This window comes from Ovis aries, chromosome 1, assembly GCF_016772045.2.
Source record: "Ovis aries strain OAR_USU_Benz2616 breed Rambouillet chromosome 1, ARS-UI_Ramb_v3.0, whole genome shotgun sequence".
NCBI classification, from domain to species: domain Eukaryota; kingdom Metazoa; phylum Chordata; class Mammalia; order Artiodactyla; family Bovidae; genus Ovis; species Ovis aries.
In genome coordinates this window covers 179,507,083-179,529,411 of record NC_056054.1, presented here as the reverse complement: position 1 = coordinate 179,529,411, position 22,329 = coordinate 179,507,083, and the positions used below count along the sequence as shown (strand labels likewise).

At 38.4% G+C, this 22,329-nt stretch overlaps 1 protein-coding gene across 8 annotated transcripts in view; it reads right to left on the bottom strand.

The window, feature by feature from the left end:
* The window catches only part of GRAMD1C (GRAM domain containing 1C), a 98,417-nt gene that overhangs the window by 25,967 nt on the left and 50,121 nt on the right, over positions 1 to 22,329 (bottom strand). For 4 of the 8 annotated variants that reach the window (XM_060417887.1, XM_027980053.2, XM_027980055.2 and 1 more), the window contains 3 exons: positions 11,777 to 11,895; positions 8,106 to 8,238; positions 3,996 to 4,155 (listed from right to left, as the gene is read on the bottom strand). In XM_060417887.1, coding sequence (XP_060273870.1) covers positions 3,996 to 4,155; positions 8,106 to 8,238; positions 11,777 to 11,820 — 337 coding nt within the window. In that variant the 5' untranslated portion in view covers positions 11,821 to 11,895. Of the gene's footprint in view, positions 1 to 3,995; positions 4,156 to 8,105; positions 8,239 to 11,776; positions 11,896 to 14,542; positions 14,674 to 16,501; positions 16,809 to 22,329 lie in introns of those variants that run through there. The other 4 variants (XM_060417892.1, XM_060417874.1, XM_042231617.1 and 1 more) reach the window with 2 other exon arrangements.

Below are 22,329 nucleotides of genomic sequence, written 5' to 3'. Positions count from 1 at the left end.
TATGCAAGACAGGCAGATAATTTAGAGTTTAATTGAGTAACTAAAGAGACACAATTTGTTTTATCTCCCATTCTCTAAAAACTGGTGATCAGGGCTTCTATGCAATACAGAAACTACACCACTATTATTCTTTCTTTATTTGTAGATAAAGACACAGTTTATATGAGTTTTAATGTTACTCTTTAGGTAACTTATCATTAACGTGAATTGTATGGGAACTGAATGAGGATTTTTTTTTTAAGGATCATTCTTATAAAAGAGCAGATGAGAAAGAAAAAGAAAAAAAATCCTCATTTGGTTCTTTTATTGCATCAATTGAGATGATGCAATAAAATGATGACTGTTTTTTTTTTTTCCTTCATTCTATTAAGGTGACAAATCACATTGATTAATTCTTGTCTGTTGACCCATTCTCAAATTCCAGGAACAAATCCCACTTGGTCATAGTGTATAACCCTTTTAATGTACTGCTTTGGTTTGCTCATATTTTGTTCAGGATATCTATGTCAATATTTGTAAAGGATATTTGTAATTTTCTTGTAGTGTCTTTGCCTGTCTTTAGCATCAGTGTAAAAATTTTCAAAATATATTCTGGATGCAAAAACAAACAAACAAAAATCCTCATTTTGGTGTCACTTATGTGTCTGGCCACTGGGTGCCAGAGCAGATCTTCCTACAGGAGAGGCTTGGCCAGGCAGGGGTAACTAACTCACACAGCTACACACGCTGTTGTTGTTTAGTTGCTAGGTCATGTCCAACTCTTTTGCAACCCCATGGACTGTAGCCTGCCAGGCTCCTCCATCCATGGAATTTCCCAGGCACAAATGGTAAGGACGCTAAGAGAGTCTAGTCATTCCTGGTGCTTGATCCTTTCAAAAAACTTCCTCTCATTGATCTTTTCAAAAGAACACAACTGTCTTCTTGATACATTCTAATTTTTAAGAACCTGTTTATTTTTACATATGTTTTTAAGAGTGTAGATTTAGTTTTCACCAAAGATACTTCAGTGTTTCCAAGCCAAGGTCGAACCTGATTTGGATTCGGTTTTCACAGACTTGGTTTGGTTTCAGATCTGGATTTGATTTTAGATTTGAACTGGATTTGATTTAGATTTGACATGGATTTAACTTTGGTTTTCATGGATTTAGTAAACAGCCTTCAGGGGTTTCCAAACCAGGTCTAAGCTGAACAGTAAGTGGACTAGCAAATACAGTCAATGTCAGACAGATCCAAACCACAATAATGTCCCCATCACCAACACTCTGGTAGGAATAGTAATATAACATGCTGGTACAAAAGAAGGTATAGCAAAACTCCACTGGCATTACTCTGCTTCCTGAAATTTGAAAGTAGTCAGCCAATACCCTACCCTTCCTATTGTCTCCTCACTTCACTGACTTCAATGTCAGTGATCTTACAGCTAAAAGAAAAGAAAACTCCTTGAAGTGACCTTGAAATTTCATGACTTGATAAGCATGACAAGCCCCAGGTTATTGGTTATAACTTAAAGAAAGTAAAGAGAACATGATTTGCTCTAAAGTTTCCCTTAAGCAACTGATTTTTGTTTTTCCTGTATTTTCTACATTCAAAAAATGAAGATCAAGGCATCCAGTCCCATCACTTCATGGCAAATAGATGGGGAAACAATGGAAATAGTGACAGACTTTATTTTCTTGGGCTCCAAAATCACTGCAGATGGTGACTGCAGCCATGAAATTAAAAGACACTTACTCCTTGGAAGAAAAGCTATGACCAATTTAGACAGCATATTAAAAAGCAGAGACATTACTTTGCCAACAAAGGTCCATCTAGTCAAAGCTATGGTTTTTCCAGTAGTCATGTATGGATGTGAGAGTTGAACCATAAAGAAGGCTGTATGCCAAAGAATTGATGCTTTTGAACTGTGGTGTTGGAGAAGATTCTTGAGAGTCCCTTGGACCGCAAGGAGATCAAACCAGTCCATCCTAAAGGAAATCAATCCTGAATATTCATTAGAAGGACTGATACTGAAACTGAAGCTCCAGTACTTTGACCACCTGATGCAAAGAGCCAACTCATTAGAAAAGACCCTGACACTGGGAAAGAATGAAGGCAGGAGAAGGGGATGACAGAGGATGAGATGGTTGGATGACATCACTGACTCAATGCACATGAGTTTGAGAAAGCTCCAGGAGATGGTGAAGGACAGGGAAGCCTGGTGTGCTTCAGTACACATGGTCGCAAAGAGTTGGACACGACTAAGTGACTGAACAACAACTACTTTTGAAATCTCTCTCTTCCCCTCTCTTTTTGTGGTTAAAGAAAGAAGTAAAATTTATAGCATTACACCATGCAGATTTTCATTATGATTTTTTAAAACTCAAACTGTATTAGACTTAAATGTAAGATCTGAAACTATAAAACTTCCAGAATAAAACATAAGCAAGTACATTCTTTGACATCTTTCTTAGCAGTATTTTTTATGTCTCTTCTAGCAAGATTAAATAAAAGCAAAAATGAACAAATCAAACTAAAAAGCTTTTGCACAGTGAAGGAGATTATAATCAAAATGTAAAGGCTGCCTACTGAATATCAGAAGATATTTGCAAATTATATATCTGATAAGGGGTTAATATCCAAAATATACAAAGGACAACTCAACAACTGAAAATTACCTGATTGAAAAAGGAAATGAGCAGAGGACCTGAATAGACATTTTTTCAAAGAAGACATACAGATGGCCAACAGGCACATGAAAAGATGCCCAGCATCATTAATCATCAGGGAAATACAAATCAAAACCACAATGAGGTACCATCTCACACCATCAGAATGTCTATTACCAAGAAGACAGCAAATAACAAGTATAGGTGAGAATGTGGAGAAAAGCGAACCTTAGTACACTGTTGGTGGGAATATAAACTGGTGCAGTCACTATGGAAAATATTAGGTAAGTTCCTCAAAAAATTAAAAAATAGAACTACCATAAAACCCACTAATTTCACTCCTAGGCATTTTCCTAGGTATTTATCTGATAAAAATGAAAACACTAATTCAAAAAGATATCTGTACCCCACTACGTTCACTGCAGCATTGTTACAACAGCAAAGACATGGAAGCAACCTAAGTGCGTATCAACAGATAGAAGGGATAAAGGCGATGTGGTATAGACACATACAATGGGATACTGTTGTTGTTTAGTTGCTAAGTCGTGTCTGACTCTTTTGTGACCCCCTGGACTGTATGTAGCCCACCAGGTTCCTCTGCCCATGAGGTTTTCCCGGCAAGAATACTGGAGTGGGTTGCCATTTCCTTCTCCAGGGGATCTTCCCAACCCAGGGATAGAACCCACATCTCCTGCATTGCAGGTGGATTCTCTACCACTGAGCCATGTGTGGTAAAGGGAAGCCCCAAAGGGAATATTACTCATCCATAAAAAAGGATGAAATCTTGCCATTTCTGGCACAGATGGACCTAGAGGATATTATGCTTAGCGAAATAAACCAGACAAAGAAAGATATATACTGTATGATTCCACTTATATATGGAATCCAAAAAACAGAACAATGAACACACATAGCAGAAACAGAGCCAAAGATACAGAGAACAAATGGCAGGTTGCCAGAAGGGGAGGCAGGTTGCAGGGGAAGGAGATAAACAGGTGTGTGAGGTTAAGAGGTACACATTTCAGATGCAAACGAGTCATGGGTAAAAAGGGAAAAAAAGTTGCTTTTCCGTTACTACTGCTCCATTTCCACTGACTCAATGCATGGGGTAATATAGGCTAAATGTGACGAAGATCTTCAAATTTCAGGTTTCTGAAAAGTGGTGATGGGTTAGATTTAGCAGCCCCTTTCCCCTGTTTCTTATTAACCTCCATCCTTTTTTGATTCTTTATAGAGTGAGACTGTATTTGGTACAAAAAAACAATTCTCAATCTGCACACACTTAATACAAAAGTAAACATTAAAAGACATAACTGAAATTTCACTTAAAATTTATAAGAAAGTCTTTACCTTCATCAACAGAATCTGAAGTGCTGCTTTTGTCCAGAGAAAGATACTCATTTTTATTCAACTCCAGTGATTTTGATGACCGTCTACTTAACCTCCTTTCTGAAGTTAGTGAAGGACTTTTGATCTGTTTCTCATTTTGGGGTTCCTCTTTCCCTAACCCCTAAAAGGCAAACAATGAGCTCTTTACTAATAAACACAGTTTGAAATGCTGCTTTTGAGAGCTTTGCTTGTTATGTTTATATGACATTTGGTCCATAAAATATTGATAGATAATATAGATCATCCCAAAGTCATCTTCTTATACACTAATGAACCATACATTTATGAAGAACATCATAAGGAAGAACTCACGGACAGTTAACAACATGTGGATCACTTAAGTCGAAGGGAAAGGGGAAAAAGGACAAAAATAATGGAGTGGTCAGTTCTTTGGGGTGTGCAAGGAAAGGAGTCAAACCCAATTAGTTTCCCCAGGCAATACCTGCCCCATCAACTCAAGGAAGAGAACTCACCCATCTCTCAAGACCAGTAACTAAAGGGAAAAGGGAAAGAAAACAGAGATATAAAAGTCACATCAGAGTACAGAGAGGGAGAGTAGATTAAAGGAGAAAGATTAAAGCAAATCCATAAGAATACAGTTGGATTTACTGTTACGGGACTAAGGGGTTGTACATTAAAATATATTCAATATATACTGCTATCCATACTTTCTGGAAATGGCTTAATAAAGATATATCAAATTATAAAGAAATTTCTGTAATAAATTTAATATTAGACCTAAAGTATGAATGCTTTTACTATGGTAGTAGTAGTCAAGTAGAAGAGTATGGTAATTAAGCTTACAAAATACAAACCATATGGCAGTGTACTTTCTTGCACTGTCTGCATATAAGCAGATGAAAGACAGCAAAAGCATATAATCATTCTACCTCCTGCCCCGTGAGACCTTAGGGCAGCCCTGAACAACAGAAGCAACTCCAGGGAGGAGGAGCTCCAGGAAAGCAGAATAACAACTGGGACCCAGGACACCATTTATTAAAGTATTACACTATCCTAAGTCAGAGGATTGACTTTTCAATCAGAGATTACTGTCAAAATCAAGCCTTGATTTATTCAGGAGTTCCACACTACAAAGCAACATGCTTATTAGCTGACCTAGGACCTCTATAGATGCTAAGTAGAGTAAGCTTCCACACATATTTCTTTTTTTAATTAAGATTTAATTCCTATTTTAACAAACATGGACAGATACCTATAGGAAAAGCAACATCGCTATTTTTGAATGGTTAGCATCCAGATGATTTGTATTTCTTTGTATACTTTTCTATGTTTCCTGAATCTTTAAAGAGATTATTAATTTTGTAACATTAAAAACTTATTCTTAGGAAATTCTATTTCTAACTTTTTGTTATTACCAACCTTATTGGAAGTAAAAATGAAACAAAGTGACATGATATTTGATATCTGAGAATCTCACTGTACGTCTCCTCTTGAATGTAAAAGACAAAAAGGGACCAAACTTCTAGATTACTTGTATTCCATAAACTGAAAACATCTATCCTAAACATTAGTGAATATATAATCAAACTTAAAACATTAAATTACTCCTCTACATCCATTTCCTTTTCTTAGAGAAAGTATGACTTCCTTTAGGAACAAAACTAGAAGGGCCAATAGATTAACTATCTCGAGAACAGGCACAGAAGACATTGTCAAAGAAGCTGTAGGAAGGACTCAAGGAATGTTAATATTAATAGTTCTGAAAACCCAGCCTCAAAGTCAGATTTGTGTAAAGGGATAAGGGGACTGCAAGAGATCCCCTGTCCTGTTAAACCCCCAAACTCAGTGGCTTGTTCTTCTCAGTGAAAGCATACAAGGGGATTGGCATTCAGAATCACCTCCCTTACACAAGTAGTAAGTTCCTAAGTATCTCTTGATGAATGAGTTTTACGTGAAATCCACAACACAAAATCACACTGAGATAGATGCATGATGGTCGCCTGAAACAAGCTGAAAACTTGTGGGCCTTTTACATAATCTATTTCAATGTTTCCCAAACATTTATTCACAACAGATGCTGGGAGCTCCATGAGAGAAGGTATAAGGGATCCACTGATGGCCACACACAGATTCATCAACTATAACATGTGCCATAGTTGCTTCAGTCATGTCCGACTCTTTGTGACCCTGTGGACTGTAGCCCTCCAGGGTCACCATCCATGGGATTCTCCAGGCAAGAATACTGGAGTGGGTTGCCATTTCCTTCTCCATTCAACTATAATAGATTATGGTTATTGAATACTTAATACGTGTCAAGGACTATTCAATGTACTTCCACATATATTAATTAGTTTAGTCCTTACGTTAAAATTCAAATGGGGTATTAGTGTCCTCATCTTATTGTTGAAAAAAGAAAGGCATAGAGAGGTTAAGTAATTAATTTATTTAAGGTCATATAGTTAGAAAGCGGCAGAGGTAGAGTTTGAAGTCAATGCTTTGATTTAAAATAAGAAATTCAGCAATGGCCCAAAATTTGCATCACCAATCAGAAGAACAAAAGCTGCACACTCTCATCACTTAGAATGTGGTTTCTAAGTGCCATCCTTCACTAAAATCGATGGCTCATTAGACAAGTAGCTGATACTAAGTCTGGGACTGAAAATATAAAAAATGTGCTTGGGACACATTATCGTACCAGAAAGAAAGGAAGCTGTCAAAAATAATTGATTATTTCAAAAGGACAGAGGAGCCAACTTGAAGGGGCTCCCATTGGCAGAGGGGACAATCTGAATATAAAAAGTAATAATAATGATGACTTTGATGATAGAAACTCACCAAAACTTTTTAAAAAATTGATAGGCTTATAATAATACTTGAAAAAATAAAGGAAGAAACTAGCTAGCTAAAGTGCAAGTCGCTCAGTCGTGTCTGACTCTTTGCAACACCATGGACTATACAGTCCATGGAATTCTCCAGGCTAGAATACTGGAGTGGTAGCTTTTCCCTTTTCCAGGGAAACTTCCTGACCCAGGGATCAAACCCAGGTCGCCCACATTGCAGGCGGATTCTTTACCAGCTGAGCCACAAGGGAAGCCCAAGAATACTGGAGTGGGTAGCCTATCCCTTCTCCAAGGGATCTTCCCGACCCAGGAATCGAACCAGGGTCTCCTGCATTGCAGGCGGATTCTTTACCAACTGAGCTATCAGGGAAACTCTAACTGGCTAACTAGCTATGAAAATTAACTGGATGTGTCTGATTCAGTGGGCTTCCCAGGTGGTGCTGGTGGTAAGAACCCACCTGCCAATGCAGGAGATGTAAAAAGAGACATGGGTTTGATCTCTGGGAAGATCCCCTAAAGGAAATGGCAACCCATTTCTTGCCTGGAGAATCCCATGGACAGGGGAGCCTGGTGGGCTATAGTCCATAGCGTTGGAAAGAATGCGACACGACTAAGCAACTTAGCACGTACACCTGATTTAGTAGTTTAACAAGCGTTTGCTGTTACTCGAGCACGGTGCTCAGGGTTCTCACCTCCCCTTCAAAACTGATCCTTCCATTACATACACTATCTACTCTGAGAACAATTCTGCTATGAATTTTTCCACCTTATTTATTTTTAAAAATTGATAGGGGCTTTCCCCGTGGCTCAGCAGTAAAGAATTCCCGCAATGCAGGAGCTGCAGGAGATGTGGGTTTGATCCCTGGGTCGGGAAGATCTCCTGGAGGACAGCATGGCTGACGAATACCCACTTCAGTACTCTTGCCTGGAGAATCCCAAGGTCAGAGGAGCCCAGCAGGCAACGGTCCACAGGGTCACAAAGAGTCAGACAAAACTGAAACGACTTAGCATGCACGCATCCTCCTTACAGACTGATGTCCAGGAAACTGCCTGGTTAACTCTGCACCATATCCAGGTCTGAACAGAAACACGTATTATTCCCATGTAATCTCTGCTACTTTAAAGGCTTAAAACTCTTGCCCTAAAATAAAAGAGCAGCCTCACATCTTAAGTGTTTAAATATTTGGTATACTATATTTTTATTTGATCTTCCATTATGATGAAAACATGGTAATATCAGATAGATTTTAAAAGGGAATCATATACCAACCCCTTTTGGTGAATTTCCTTCAATTGACTCTGATTCTGAAACCCGACTAATTGATTCATGGGTAAAACTGATTGACTTGGATAATTTTTCATCTCTCTCCCCACAGTCATCCAGGCTGCTTCTTCCTGGACTTCTGTAAGAAACAGAGCATAGAAATGTAAACAAGTTTACTTCTGAACAAACAAATGATTTAGTCTCCTCATTCAGGTCCCTTTCTATTATAAAGCATTTTGAAGACAATTTTTTTAAAGCAACAAATAAGCTTCCACCTATAACAAAGTTATTTTCATAACTCACATGCAAATTGATCTTACTGCTGAAAATAAAATATGCTTATGTAAGATTTTACAAACTTCAGAAACCATTTAAAAATGAACCAAATACAAATGGCCATAACAGCAACTAATACATTGAACACTGCTTGTTTAAGTTTTAGTTGTGAACAATGAAGATGCTTCGAAAGGGTCAAGGTAAACGTTTGAGTTGGATGCCAGATGGCACCAGGAGGCAGTTTTAGATCTCATCCCCTCCCTTCAGATTCAGTCCCAGCTGAGATAGCACATCTCTCTGAGAAGGGGAACCTCCTGACGTCTGAGCACAGAGCCCATCCATCAGTCCATGCTCTCCTCATTCCTGAGAACAAAAATTCCTAAGGTTAAAGGAGAAACTTCTCAAATGATCATAGGGACACAGACTACAATAAATGCCTTGGGGCTTGCTTTTCTTCTTTCAGGGAGGGGAAAAACAAAAAAAGGAAAGTGTATGAAATATAAAAGGAGCACAGAAGGATCTCATTTCCAGTGCTCAACTTCATTGAGCAATTAGTATTACTATTTGATCATTACTATATTTAGATGTAAAGCTCTTCTAAAATAAAGTAGCAGCCTGACATCTGAAGCCAAGTTATCCTGAGAAAGAAACAGAAAAGCCAGAAGAGTCTACACTACACTACTCCACTCAAGTAATACTTAGATCTACTCCCGGCCAGTAGAATGGCAGCACCTTGAGGGAACAGGAAAAACGGCTCCTAAAGACGAAACTACGAGCTGAGCGTCTGTAGCTGAGGATTTTAAGGATGGAGGTGGATTGTGGAAAAATAAAAAAAGAGGAAGGAGAGTGAAGAAAAGACTGAAAGTGAAGAGAAAAAAGATGAAAGAGCAGAGGAAATAAAGGTCTGGAAAGGTGTGAGGCAGACACACTTCTCTCAGAGGTTGAAAGAACGGGAAAAGAGTAGCAGAGCAAACGAGGATCCTGCCACATCTTCTTCTAGAAAGCACTCAGCCACCCGAGGAAAAGCTGGCTGTTACGCTGTGGTACACTGCACAAAGCAGCAGATGCAAAATATTTACTCTTTCTGTCTTCAAAGACTAGAAACTTTTCAAGTCGGCAGGGACCTTGGAGATCACCTAGTTTAACTGCCTCCTTTCACAGAGGAATACACTGAGGATCAGAAAGGCTAAGCGATTTGCCTGAGTCTGCTCAGCTACTAGGTGGTAAAGTTAAGACTAGAATCCAGATCTTCTTTACCACCATCCAAGGCTCTCTGCATTATGTCAAGTGCTTTTCTACCCAACTCCAGTACCTGAGAGAGGCTAGTAAACTTTACAAGGAGAGTAGTCCAGTGGAAATTTTTAGCTTTACAGAAAACTAATATACATGTGTAACCCATGTTAAAAAAAAAAAAAAAAGACTGCAAAATATTAGTGCTATGCTGATACAATATAAATAGGATCAGTATAACTAGAAGACTATCTGGATATGTACACACATTGAGACTTCAAAAGCTTTCCATCTTAAGACTTATTTGCTATAGAATTTTTAAATAAATAATTTACCAAATTTTTCATTAAGTTTTAATTCATATACTATAAAATTCACCCAGTTTAAAGTGTATAATAGTATACATGTTAGAATGTCATTCATTGAATCGCCAGTCTATGTCTGACGCAGGATGCAGCATGCTTGGGGCTGGTGCATGGGGATGACCCAGAAAGATGGTATGGGGAGGGAGGAGGGAGGAGGGTTCATGTTTGGGAATGCATGTAAGAATTAAAGATTTTAAAATTTAAAAAATAAAAAAATAAAAAAAATAAAAAGTAAAAAAAATAAAGTGTATAATACAGTTGTTTACTGCCATCACCACTTTTTAATTTTAGAACATTTTTATCACCCCAAAGGAAATCCTATATCCATTAGCAGTCACTTCCATTCTTCCTCTCCCCCAGTTCCTGGCAACTACTAACCTACTCTCTATTTGCATGGATTTACTGATTCTGGACTTCAATTCGTATAGGTGGAATCGTACAATATATGATCTTTTGTGACTGGCTCCTTTGACTTAGCATAATGCTTACTGCAGAATTTTCATGTATTATCCTGAGTTATTTGTACTGCTTTGATCTCAACTACCACTGGACAAAATGCACTTTCATTTGACAAGTTAATAAAAATGTCCACTCTTCCAAGTGAATTCCCATCAGTCAAAAATTGTCTCTCTCTACTCTGAATTTTTCCCACATTACCTATCGCTCTTTTTGGCCCTTATCATTTTCAACCCTCTATTACAAGTATTTGCATTTTCCATAGTGCTATAAGCTCTTTCATCAATGCATTCAAATATTTATTGAGCGCCAGCTACAAGTCAACATGACGCTAGGGTATCCTTGAGGAAAAGTCATATTATCTTTGTACCCTCAAAATATCTTCCAGCTGATTTACTTTATTGTTATATGTATTTTAGGTGGCATATTTCATATAGTCAAAGCTATGGTTTTACCAGTAGTCATGTATGGATGTGAGAGTTGAACCATAAAGAAGGCTGAAAGTGAAAGTGAAGTCGCTCAGTCATGTCCGACTCTTTGCGACCCCATGGACTATAGCCCACCAGGCTCCTCCTTCCATGGGATTCTCCAGGCAAGAGTACTGGAGTGGGTTGCCATTTCCTTCTCCAGGGGATCTTCCCAACCCAGAGAAAGAAGGCTGAGTGCCAAAGAATTGATGCTTTTGAACTGTGGTGCTGGAGAAGACTCTTAAAAGTTCCTTGGACAGCAAGGAGATCAAATCAGTCAATCCTAAAGGAAATATTCATTGGATATTCATTGGTATATTCATTGGAAGGACTGACGCTGAAGCTAAGGCTCCAATGCTTTGGGCCACCTGATGTGAAGAGCCAACTCATTAGAAAAGACCCTGATGCTGGGAAAGACTGAAGGCAGGAGGAGAAGGGGATGACAGAGGATGAGATGGTTGGATGACATCACTCTGTGGATATGAGTTTGAGCAAACTCCGAGAGATAGTGAAGGACAGGGAAGCCTGGCATGCTGTAGTCCATGGGGTCACAAAAAGTCAGACACGACTGAGCAGCTAAACAATAAATGAGCGAAGTACTTGGTAGGTACTTCTCCATATCCTTAATAAAAAGGTTTACTAACCCCATGCTTTATGCAAATTCTAGGTGACAATTAAAAACTTAGAATTATATCATCTGATCTGTATTTCCTTACCAGTTAACAAACTATTCATTGTCCACATCTTTCACTCATTCCTTTACAGAGAAGCAAGAGGCAAATTTCACCCAAGGTGAAATAGAAAGACTGTATTAATAGTTTAAAATACTTCTGCTTTGACTAAAGATTGATAAATCTTGACATTTCAAAACATTTTGTGGTACCTTGGCTGCACAGTATCCTCAGTTGACATGAACAAGTTCTCCATCTCTTCAGCATTTAAGCCTAGCTCAGTGCCATAATTCTCCTGGAGCAGCTGCCAGAATTCCTGTCTGGTCAAGCTCTAGAATGACACAAAGATTAGCCTAACCATTGGGAACATAACAAATTATAACACAGTAACTCAAAACATGAATTCTGACATCAAAATAACCAGCTGTGCAGTTACTAGTGTATGGCTTTGGAGTTGCTTTACCTTCTAGATGTCAGTTTTCTGCATCCATAAAAAGTAGGTTAACAGAATGTATCTGACAGAGTTGATACTGGAAATAGGTAGATGATTTTTAAATGCATACTATAATAACTACTGTGAATGGGAGGCGAGATATTTAAAGATATTCCTCTTTTTATAAAATAATTTGTTCATAGTGTCTGGCAATTACTAATCTGTAATTTAAATTTTGCAGTCCAACCAGTATACCAGGGTGGTGGATCACCATTCAGAATTCCAATCAATTCAGAATCCCCTCCCCTTAATTTATAATGTATCGGAATATTTTAACTATATGTGAAACCTCATATATCAGTAAATTTTTAACTATCTTTTCCTAAAATGCAAAAGTCTGGAGTTTAGAATATTTCCTTTTTTATTTTTATTTAAAGTTTTTTTAATGTTGACCATTTTTATAATATTTATTGAATTTGTTTCAATAGTGCTTCTGTTTTATGCTTTGGTTTTTTGACTGTGAGGCATGTAGGATCTTAGCTTTCTGAATAGGTATCACACCCATACCTGCTGCACTAGAAGGTGCAGTCTAATCACTGGACCACCAGGGAAGTCTTTATTTTTGTTTATTTTTCATAAAGTTCAGCTTGTTCTTTCTTTATAAGTATCACTGGTTGTTGTTCAGTCATTCAGTCATACCTGACTCTCTACAACCCCATGTACCTCAGCATGCCAGGCTTCCCTGTCCTTTACCATCTCCCAGAGTTTGCTCAAACTCATGTCCATTGAGTCGGTGATGCCATCCAAACATCTCATCCTGTTATCCCCTTCTGCTCCTGCCTTGAATCTTTCCCAGCATCAGGGTCTTTTCCAATGAGTTGCCTCTTCTCATCAGGCGGCCAAAGTATTGGAGTTTCAGCTTCAAGGTACTGTCAGTCCTTCCAAGAATATTCAGGGTTGATTTCCTTTAGGATTGACTGGTTTGATCTCCTTGCAGTCCAAGGGACTCTCAAGAGTCTTCTCCAACACTACAGTTCAAAAGCATCAGTTCTTCAGTGCTTAGCCTTTTTTATGGTCCAACTTTCATATCCATACATGACTACTGGAAAAACCATGGCTTTGATTAGATAGACCTTTGTCAGCAAAGTGACCTTTCCTTTAATACACTATCTAGGTTCATCATAGGTTTTCTTCCAAGGAGCTGCTGCTGCTGCTGCTGCTGCTAAGTCGCTTCAGTCGTGTTCAACTCTGTGTGACCCCACAGACGGCAGCCCACCAGGCTCCCCTAAATATCTTTAATTTCATGGCTGCAGTCACCATCCAAAGCGATTTTGGAGCCCAAGAAAATAACATGTCACTGTCTCCCCATCTATTTGCCATGAAGTGATGAGACTGGATGGCATGATCATTTTCTGAATGTTGAGTTTTAAGCCAGCTTTTCACTCTTGTTTTTCACCTTCATCATGAGGCTCTTTGCTTTCTGCCATTAGAGTGGTGTCATATGTGTATCTGAGGTTATTGATATTTCTCCCAGCAACCTTAATTCAAGCCTGTGCTTCATCCAGTCCGTCATTTTCCATGATGTACTCTGCATATAAGTTAAATAAGGAGGGTGACAGTATACAGCCTTGACGTACTCCTTTCCCAATTTGGAACCAGTCCATTGTTCCATGTCTGGTTCTAACTGTTGCTTCTTGACCTGCATACAGGTTTCTCAGGAGGCGAGTAAGGTGATCTCTTTAAGAATTTTCCACAGTTTGTTGTGATCCACACGTCGGTCTTTAGCGCAAAGAAGCAGATGCTCTTCTGGAAATTCCTTGCTTTTTCTATGATCCAACAGATGCTGGCAATTGATCTCTGGTTCCTCTGCCTTTTCTAAATCCAGCTTGGACGTCTGGAAGTTCTCGGTTCACATATTGTTGAAGCCTAGGTTGAAGGATTTTGAGCTTTACCTTGTTAGTATGTGAAATGAGCAGAATTGTGTGGTAATTTGAAATTCTTTGGCATTGCCTTTCTTTAGGATTGGAATGAAAACTGATCTTTCCCAGTCCTGCGGCCACTGCTGAGTTTTCCTAAGTTGCTGGCATATTGAGTGCAGCACTTTCACAACATCATCTTTTAGGATTTAAAATAGCTCAGCTGGAATTCCATCACCTCCACCAGCTTTGTTCTTAGTAATGCTTCCTAAGGCCCACTTGACTTCATACTCTAGGATGTCTGGTTCTAGTGAGTGACCACACCATCATGGTTATCTGGGTCATTATACCCTTTTTTGTACAGTTCTTCTGTGTATTCTTGTCACCTCTCCTTAATATCTTCCATTTCTGTTAAGTCCATCAGGGTTAAATAATCTAATATAAAAAACTCATGTATTACAAAGGAAAACAAAAATAGTATGAAAATCAATGGTCTGATTTTTAGAAACATTATAGATGGTTAATTACATAATTAAGCTAGGTAGAGGGAGGCAGCATTACATGAAGCAATTGCTGTCAAGATTCTTTACTTCTCTCATTCATTCAACAGATATTTATTTAGAACCTACCAAATGTATAGGACAACTCAGGTGGCTCAATGGTAAAGGATCTGCCTGCAATGTGGGAGATGCAGGTTTGATCCCCAGGTTGGGGAAGATCCTCTGGAGAAGGAAATGGCAACCCACTCCAGTAATATTGCCTGAAAAATTCCATGAACAGAGGAGCCTGGTGAGCTACAGTCCATGGGGTCACAAAAGAGTCAGACACAAGTTAGCGACTAAAGCACACAAATGTATATTACTACACTAGATACTAAAAAGGATAAAATGATATCCTACTTGTTCTCTAACAACTTATTAAAATATAGTTGAAAAAACATGGGAAACTTTTATGTAAAAGTTAAATAGGACAAACTATAACATTATTACGTACTAAAGAACTGATGGAATCAACATGATATAGAAGTATAAAGGAAAGGAACATTAGCGTGGTTTAGGATGATCAGAAAAGGCTTCACATTATAGAAGGGTCTTCAGCTGAAAGAATACAACAAATGGAGGAAATGGAGAAATTAAAAAATTAGGAAGCGGAAGTCTATATAAAAATATAGAATAAATACATGAAAACCACAAACAATATTTGTTCTGAAGTCAGCAAACTCTGTATCAAACTACTTGGAGTAAAAATATTAAGTGAGGAAGTAGTAGGGATAAATACAGAGATTTTACAAGGCCAAAATATACAGATATCTTGAATTCTTCCCAGCTATTCCCGACAACAAATACCACATTTCCTTTTTTTCCCTCTCTCTGTTTATCCGCTCTGTCTAGTAGCTTTGGTATCTTTGTTATGTTACACTAGATGACCTTCATCATTTCATGGAAACTCAGAGACATTAAGAACAAAATTTCTGCACTTTAGACTGCTAGTTCCCAGATGACTAGCATTTCATAAGAGTAGCTGTTGAAACTTCAGATATTATTTCAAAAAGTCAAAAATATCCAAACAGTTACCAACAATAAAGTTATTCAAGCTGGGTAAAATGTCAGGTCACTTTGTTTGGGGCTGAATTCTATTAACCTAGAGTGTTTATCTCAGGCTGATAAGAAACTCTCATTGGAAATAATGAACGTCTAATAAACAGTAAACAATAAGGTTCTAACATTTTATTATTTAATATACATTACTTAATTGGTGGATAGAAAGTCTTTTGAAGCATAGTGTCCATAGAATAAAAATAACAAGGATCACTAGTGGTAGAGAAAGTTAAGAAACAACTGTGCTTGATCCTAAAGGTTCCCCAACCTGTCTGACTCTCACTCCAGAAGAACCATTTGTGAATAGCTTTTTTTTTTTTTTCACAATAGCAGTTAGCTAATACTGATAATTAGCTCTGATAATTATAACTGATATATTCCAAAGATGTTATCTTTGAAACACTTTCAATATCATAAATGCATGGTTAACTTTATAAAGAGAAACAAGCAATATTTCAATATACTTATGGAAGATTAAGCTTTTATAAAAACTCTTCAGGAAATAATAGGTATCAAAATATTCAAAAAACAAACTAAAACAAGTAGATAAACAATGAGCTATACACTCTGACAGCTTCCTAAGTTCGAAAGAAATGAAACTTATGAGTAAAATAGTAACAATAAAAATACAATTTTATTTGACTACATATATAAATGTTTTAAATACATTATCATATACTATCGGGAAGTTAATAGAGTAACTTCAATATATTTTAATCTATTAATTCAATACAAATATATAAGGTTAAGAGAAAACAAAATAGAACTCATTTAATTTGCCACTTATAGATTTGCTAATTTGTTAAAAATGACTTTTTCTACAAAGTTGATACAAAGTCACAAAAATGATTATTTATAGCCACGTTGAATATTCAAACACTAAAACATATACCCAGACTGATATTCATAATTCTTTCAATAATCAGCAGCAAACCTGGGTTAGGTAACCTTAAAGAAAATTTAAATCTTAAACAAAGGTTGACCACCTACCTGGGAACAATGGGGAGGAAGGCTCCCCTTTCAGTCTGCTGAGACGAATCAACCAGTAATCAGATAAGGCTCAAAAGTCAGATCAATTTCTAGCCCTGAAAGCTTTGTATTCTTAGTACACTGCAAGGTTTCTCTACAGTAGAGTTCCAAACATTTAATGACAGTTATGTAAAATCACTGCTCTAATCTTCTAGTTTTGTTATGGATTTTCCTTATAAAAGACAAGCTCTACTATAACTTAAAGCACATTATTTGTCACTTCCTGGTTTGCAGCACCGGCGCTCTTTTCCAGGCTGCCGGTCAGAATGCAGAACTGGAAGTTACACCTCACTCTACAGGTTCCCAAGCCACTCCTACTGGGAGAGGGTAGGTAAACAAGGCTTTATTAAAGGGACAGGTCCCAATTTCTTCTGTTCTACACATCGATTAGAAACAATAAAATGCAAATAAAAATATCTTGCTTATGCTCCATTATGTAAAATGCCTATTGCAATAATATCTTAATCTTTTTGTTAAAGTTAAATATTCGATATATTAAGGGTTAAATTTTCTTCTCCATGCTGATGCCTCCTAGTCAATCCTGGCAATGTCATCACTTCTTCAGTGCTAAGTCACATCCCCATGAGACTCCTGCATTAACCCTTTACAACTATCCAGGATTTCATTTCTTGAGTATTGTAAACGGAATGTCAGGAACGTGCTTTTCGGGTGGAGCAATTCCAAGAAGCAGTCAGCACATTTTTCATCGCTCAGACATTTACATCTTGATTACTCAATAATTCTTTCCTTTAGAAGTATTTTTAACTTTGTTCAGAATAATTTCCTGACAGAGACCTCGACTACAGTAAACACTATGCAGAGTCTCAACTACCAGTTCTAATTTATAACCCAGAAGAAAACTTTTCATCTAAATGAAAGACCAAATCTTGCCCTAATTTCTACCTAGCTGTTTCAGCTAGTTTAGTAAAGACTGTGACAAGTCAAAGGCTCTTTGATGAACTGCAAGGATTAACCCCTTGGTGATGAGGTAGGGTGGCTAAAATCTAATCATTTTATACAACAGCAGAATAAGGGACCAAAGTGACATTGGAAGATACTATTTGGTCAAACTGAAGAGAGCTCATTATGGGGTGGGCTTCCACTCCCCAAAACCGGTGCTCTTGACATGTCATGGCAGTTCTCATTGACCCAAACCACAGAGAAGTATCTTCACTCTACCACGGTAACTAAAGAGCTATGAGAAAAACATGCATTATCTGTACTGTAAGTGATCTTTATATACTTTTGCCAAGTATAAAAATCCCTTATAGTAAATGACTGGATACAGAGCAGAGCTCAGCAGATTTAAGAGGGAAAACAAGAACCTAAGTCTGGACCTGAAGAAAGTCCAACATATAAAGGCTGAGTGGAAGAGGTGTACCCAGAAAAAAAAGGATAGAAATTCAAGAGAGGCAGAGGAAAGTTCAGAAAGAATGACATGGAAATCAAGGGAAAAAGGTATTTCAAAATAGAGGGACTACACCATGGTGTGAAATGCTGCTGAAACATCAAGAAAGACAAGCTTATGTATGTCAAATTCAAGTGTGCAGAGGAATGAAGCAATCTGGCGAGCCAGCTGACCATCACTGGAGAGGGCAGGGAGAGGGTAACCCAGAGAGGAAGAAGGACAGAGTCTCTAGGGGAGGGGGAAGCAGCCAGGTATGAAGAGCCCATATTCCATGTTAAATATAGAGGGAACCTACCAGTTCACACATAGAAAAGCAATAACTGTGGATATGCTCTTTTTAAAGATATACTTTTTAAATGACAGCTTCTTTGATAACAACCTGAAGGACAGATTAGAGTGTTTAAAGAAAACTTTAGGAGACTACTGTAATGGTTCAAGCTAGAAATGATGAGGGTCTTGATGACTGACATGACACATTGGCAAAGAAGAGGTGAGAAAACAAAGATGCACCGGGTTTCTGGCTTGGGTGGCTGGTCAGGAGGTATACTTCACTGACCAAGGGAAAATAGATGGAGGAGTTCTGCCAACCAGAAAGGTAAAAAAGAAGGAACAATAGACAAATACTTCTACACTGCCAGGTTACTATATAGACTATGTGACTAAAATACTTAGCAATTTGCATTTTTTTTCCCGGTAGGTTTGAATACTGCTCTTATTAGATTTCTAACACTACTGGAAAACTTCTAGATTTCCAAGTAATTTCAAAAGGAAGAATCATTGGAGAGGGGCATAAGGAAGAATAAGAGGTTTGATAAGACTGAAGAGTCTGCAAGAGGAAGCTGGATGGCACTCTTCTCAAAGATGACACTAACTTGATCAGTTAACCACTATTTGGAGAATGGCCTCAGCACTGTTGACTTCCTAGAGAGGCACTCAGAGCATCTGACTCAAACCAGCTACACTCACAAGCTGCACACACATGCTCCATAGTAAATACACTAATGCTCAGAACAGTCTTTTTCTAGACTTCAGAAGGCGTTCATCCTTAGCATCCAGGTGCCTGAATACCTTGGAAGTCGGATTAGTAATCAGAAATCTGCATGATAAGCATGAAGTCAGAACAAAGGTAGCCAGTTTTTAAGGGAAAAACTACCTGTGATGCTGGTGAAGCCTGATAAGTCACCTCTGTCTCATCTCTGTTCGATCCTCCACTGGTCGAAGTCTACCTCTGTGATTTTGCTTTTCTGGCCTAAGTCCTAAGTGCTAGGCCTAAGTCTGGCCAAGTCCCCTTCAGATCAACGTATTTTTCCTTTATAGATACTAACATAAGTAATCAACTGCTTTTGTGTGTTTTTTTTTAAAATAATTTTTTTCCATTTTTGGCTGTGCTGGGTCTTCACTGCTGCTCAGGCTTTCTCTAGTTGCTGCAAGCAGGGGCTACTCCTGGTGCAGTCCACAGGCTTCTAATTGCTGTGGCTTCTCTTGCTGTGGAGCCCAGGCTCTAGGGTGTGCGAGCTTCAGTAGTTGCGGCATCTGGGTTTCAGTAGTTGTGGCTCCCAGTCTCTAGACCAATAGGCTCAACAGTCGTGGTGCACAGTTTTAGGTGTTCTGTGGCATGTGGGGTCTTCCCAGATCAGGGATCAAACCCATGTCTCCTGCACTGGCAGACAGATTCTTTACCACTGAACCTTCAGGGAAGCCCTCAATCAACTGTTTTAAACCACTTTTTCCCCAAGCGTCATCCTTCAATTACAGATTCCCCAAGTAGAAGTTAGAGTGACTTGTATCAAAATTGGGAGACGGTGGGTCGACATACATTGAAAACCTATCCTCATCACTTTATCTCTAATTCTGACATATGCCTCCTTCTCCTTTTGGCCTTTGGGAATAAGCCTGAGAGCCATTCTGTCTCAAGTTTTAGAATTTAAAATGAGTGCAGATTTCTGCTCTATTAGGCCCTGGATTTAAACACTCAGTCTTAGTTCAGTTCAGTTCAGTCACTCAGTTGTGTCCGACTCTTTGCGATCCCATGGACTATAGCACACCAGGCTTCCCTGTCCATTACCAACTCCCACAGCTTACTCAAACTCATGTCCACAGAGTCAGTGATGCCAGCCAACCAACTCATCCTCTGTCGTCCCCTTCTCCTCCTGCCTTCAATCTTTCCCATCATCAAGGTCTTTTCCAGTGAGTCAGTTCTTCGCATCAGGTGGCCAAAGTATTGGAGTTTCAGCTTCAACATCAGTCCTTCCAATGAATATTCAGGACTGCTTTCCTTAGGATGGACTGGTTTGATCTCCTTGCAGTCCAAGGGACTCTCAAGAGTCTTCTCCAACACCACAGTTCAAAAGCATCAATTCTTCAGTGCTCAGTTTTCCTTAAAGTCCAACTCTCATACCTATCCATGACTACTAGAAAAACCAAAGCTTTGAATAGATGGACCTTTGTTGGCAAAGTAATGTCTCTGCTTTTCAATATGCTGTCTAGGTTGGGCATAACTTTTCTTGCAAGGAGCAAGTGTCTTTTAACTTCATGGCTGCAGTCACCATCTGCAGTGATTTTGAAGCCCAAGAAAATAAAGTCTGTCACTGTTTCTATTGTTTCCCCATCTATTTGCCATGAAGTGATGGAACCAGATACCATGATCTTAGTTTTCTGAATGTTGAGTTTTAAGCCAACTTTTTCACTCTCCTCTTTCACTTTCATCAAGAGGCTCTTTAGTTCTTTTTCATTTCCTGTAAATGTGGTGTCATCCGCATATCTGAGGTTATTGATAACCAATAACCTCAATCTCAGTATGTATTCTTAAATTTCCATGGAGAGTGAGCTTCCCAATAGCCCCATGCACTGGCAAGAAACATCACTGTTATGTCTCTCAGAGGAAAAACAGTGCAAAAAGAAATTTCTGTACACATCCTGCCTATATTAATAGCATCAGTAATCCTAAATCTAACAATATGATAATATCACTAGAAACATAAAAATAGCAATGATGTTGTGGTGGGCTGGGGCCTAAATAAAATTTTAGATTTGGTGGTCTGGCTCTGACACAAAACATGGAATGGGGAGCAGCATACCCTCAACCAAATAGTGGAGGACTAGAGTGGGGGGAAGGCTAAGGGTCTCTAGAATATATAGAAAACACTAATTGTTTGTATCCCAGAAGGGAGCTGTCACTGTCTTCTGGCCCCACAAATCCCAACCACTCAATGTCTGTTCTTCAAGAAGGTGCTAAACTCAAAGGTTGTGAGCGAAGCTGAAATGCTATCAATTACAGCATGAAGGACATGGTGACGCTTTAGACGCATGTCTATAATTGGAGACTTACAGTAAGTAAACTAAGTCAAATATCTGAAATAAACTGCCTTTTCTGAAGGAAAGCATCAGAGGAACTGTATGAATGGGGGAAAATGTACTTTTAAAAGCTTTCTTTCTCAAAGGCACCATATCTTCCTCAGGCTTTTTGCCCCTCTTGTAGATTTATCTTACTGGAGAAATTTAAATACACACATACATGACATACACACACAGAGAGAAATTTAAAATCATCCTGTTGTCTTAATCAATCCTAACTGAGTAATCTTTTATATAGATTTATATGCTTTAAGACTTTCTTAGGCAAAAGTAAGCAAAAATATCACTTATTTCACTCTCAAATTCATGAATTACAAGTAAATATGATTATAATATTCTGAACTTAAACTATCTAAAAATAGTTTGAATATACCCAAAATTTATTATTCAAATTACTTGTGTTTTCTCTACAATTTTGTAGTTAGGCTGTATAATTAATGGATTTTGGTTTTTACCTTCTCTTTTTAAATACAGGATTACAAAAGATCAACGAATCTAACCAATGTGGCTTATCACTTTAAAAAACTAGAAGATAATTATGGCTTATAAAATTATGGACAACACTAAGACTACATCAAGCACCTAGCCCTATGCTGCTGCTGCTGCTGCTAAGTCGCTTTAGTCGTGTCTGACACTGCGCGACCCCATAGATGGCAGCCTACTAGGCTCCTCTGTCCCTGGGATTCTCCAGGCAAGAACACTGGAGTGGGTTACCATTTCCTTCTCCAATGCATGAAAGTGAAAAGTGAAAGTGAAGTCGCTCAGTCATGCCTGACTCTTAGCAACTCCATGGACTGCAGCCTACCAGGCTCCTCCATCCATGGGATTTTCCAGGCAAGAGTACTGGAGTGGGCTACCATTGCCTTATCTGACCTAGCCCTATGCCTGGCACCTAATACTTCCTAAGTGGGAGTTACTATTATTGTAATAGATATTAATAAGTTAAAAAGGACTGTTCTTCAAAGATCACTAAGAGAGTACAGGAAGAGTAGCTATGTTGTTGATTCTGTTTTCTAATTCCTTCTCT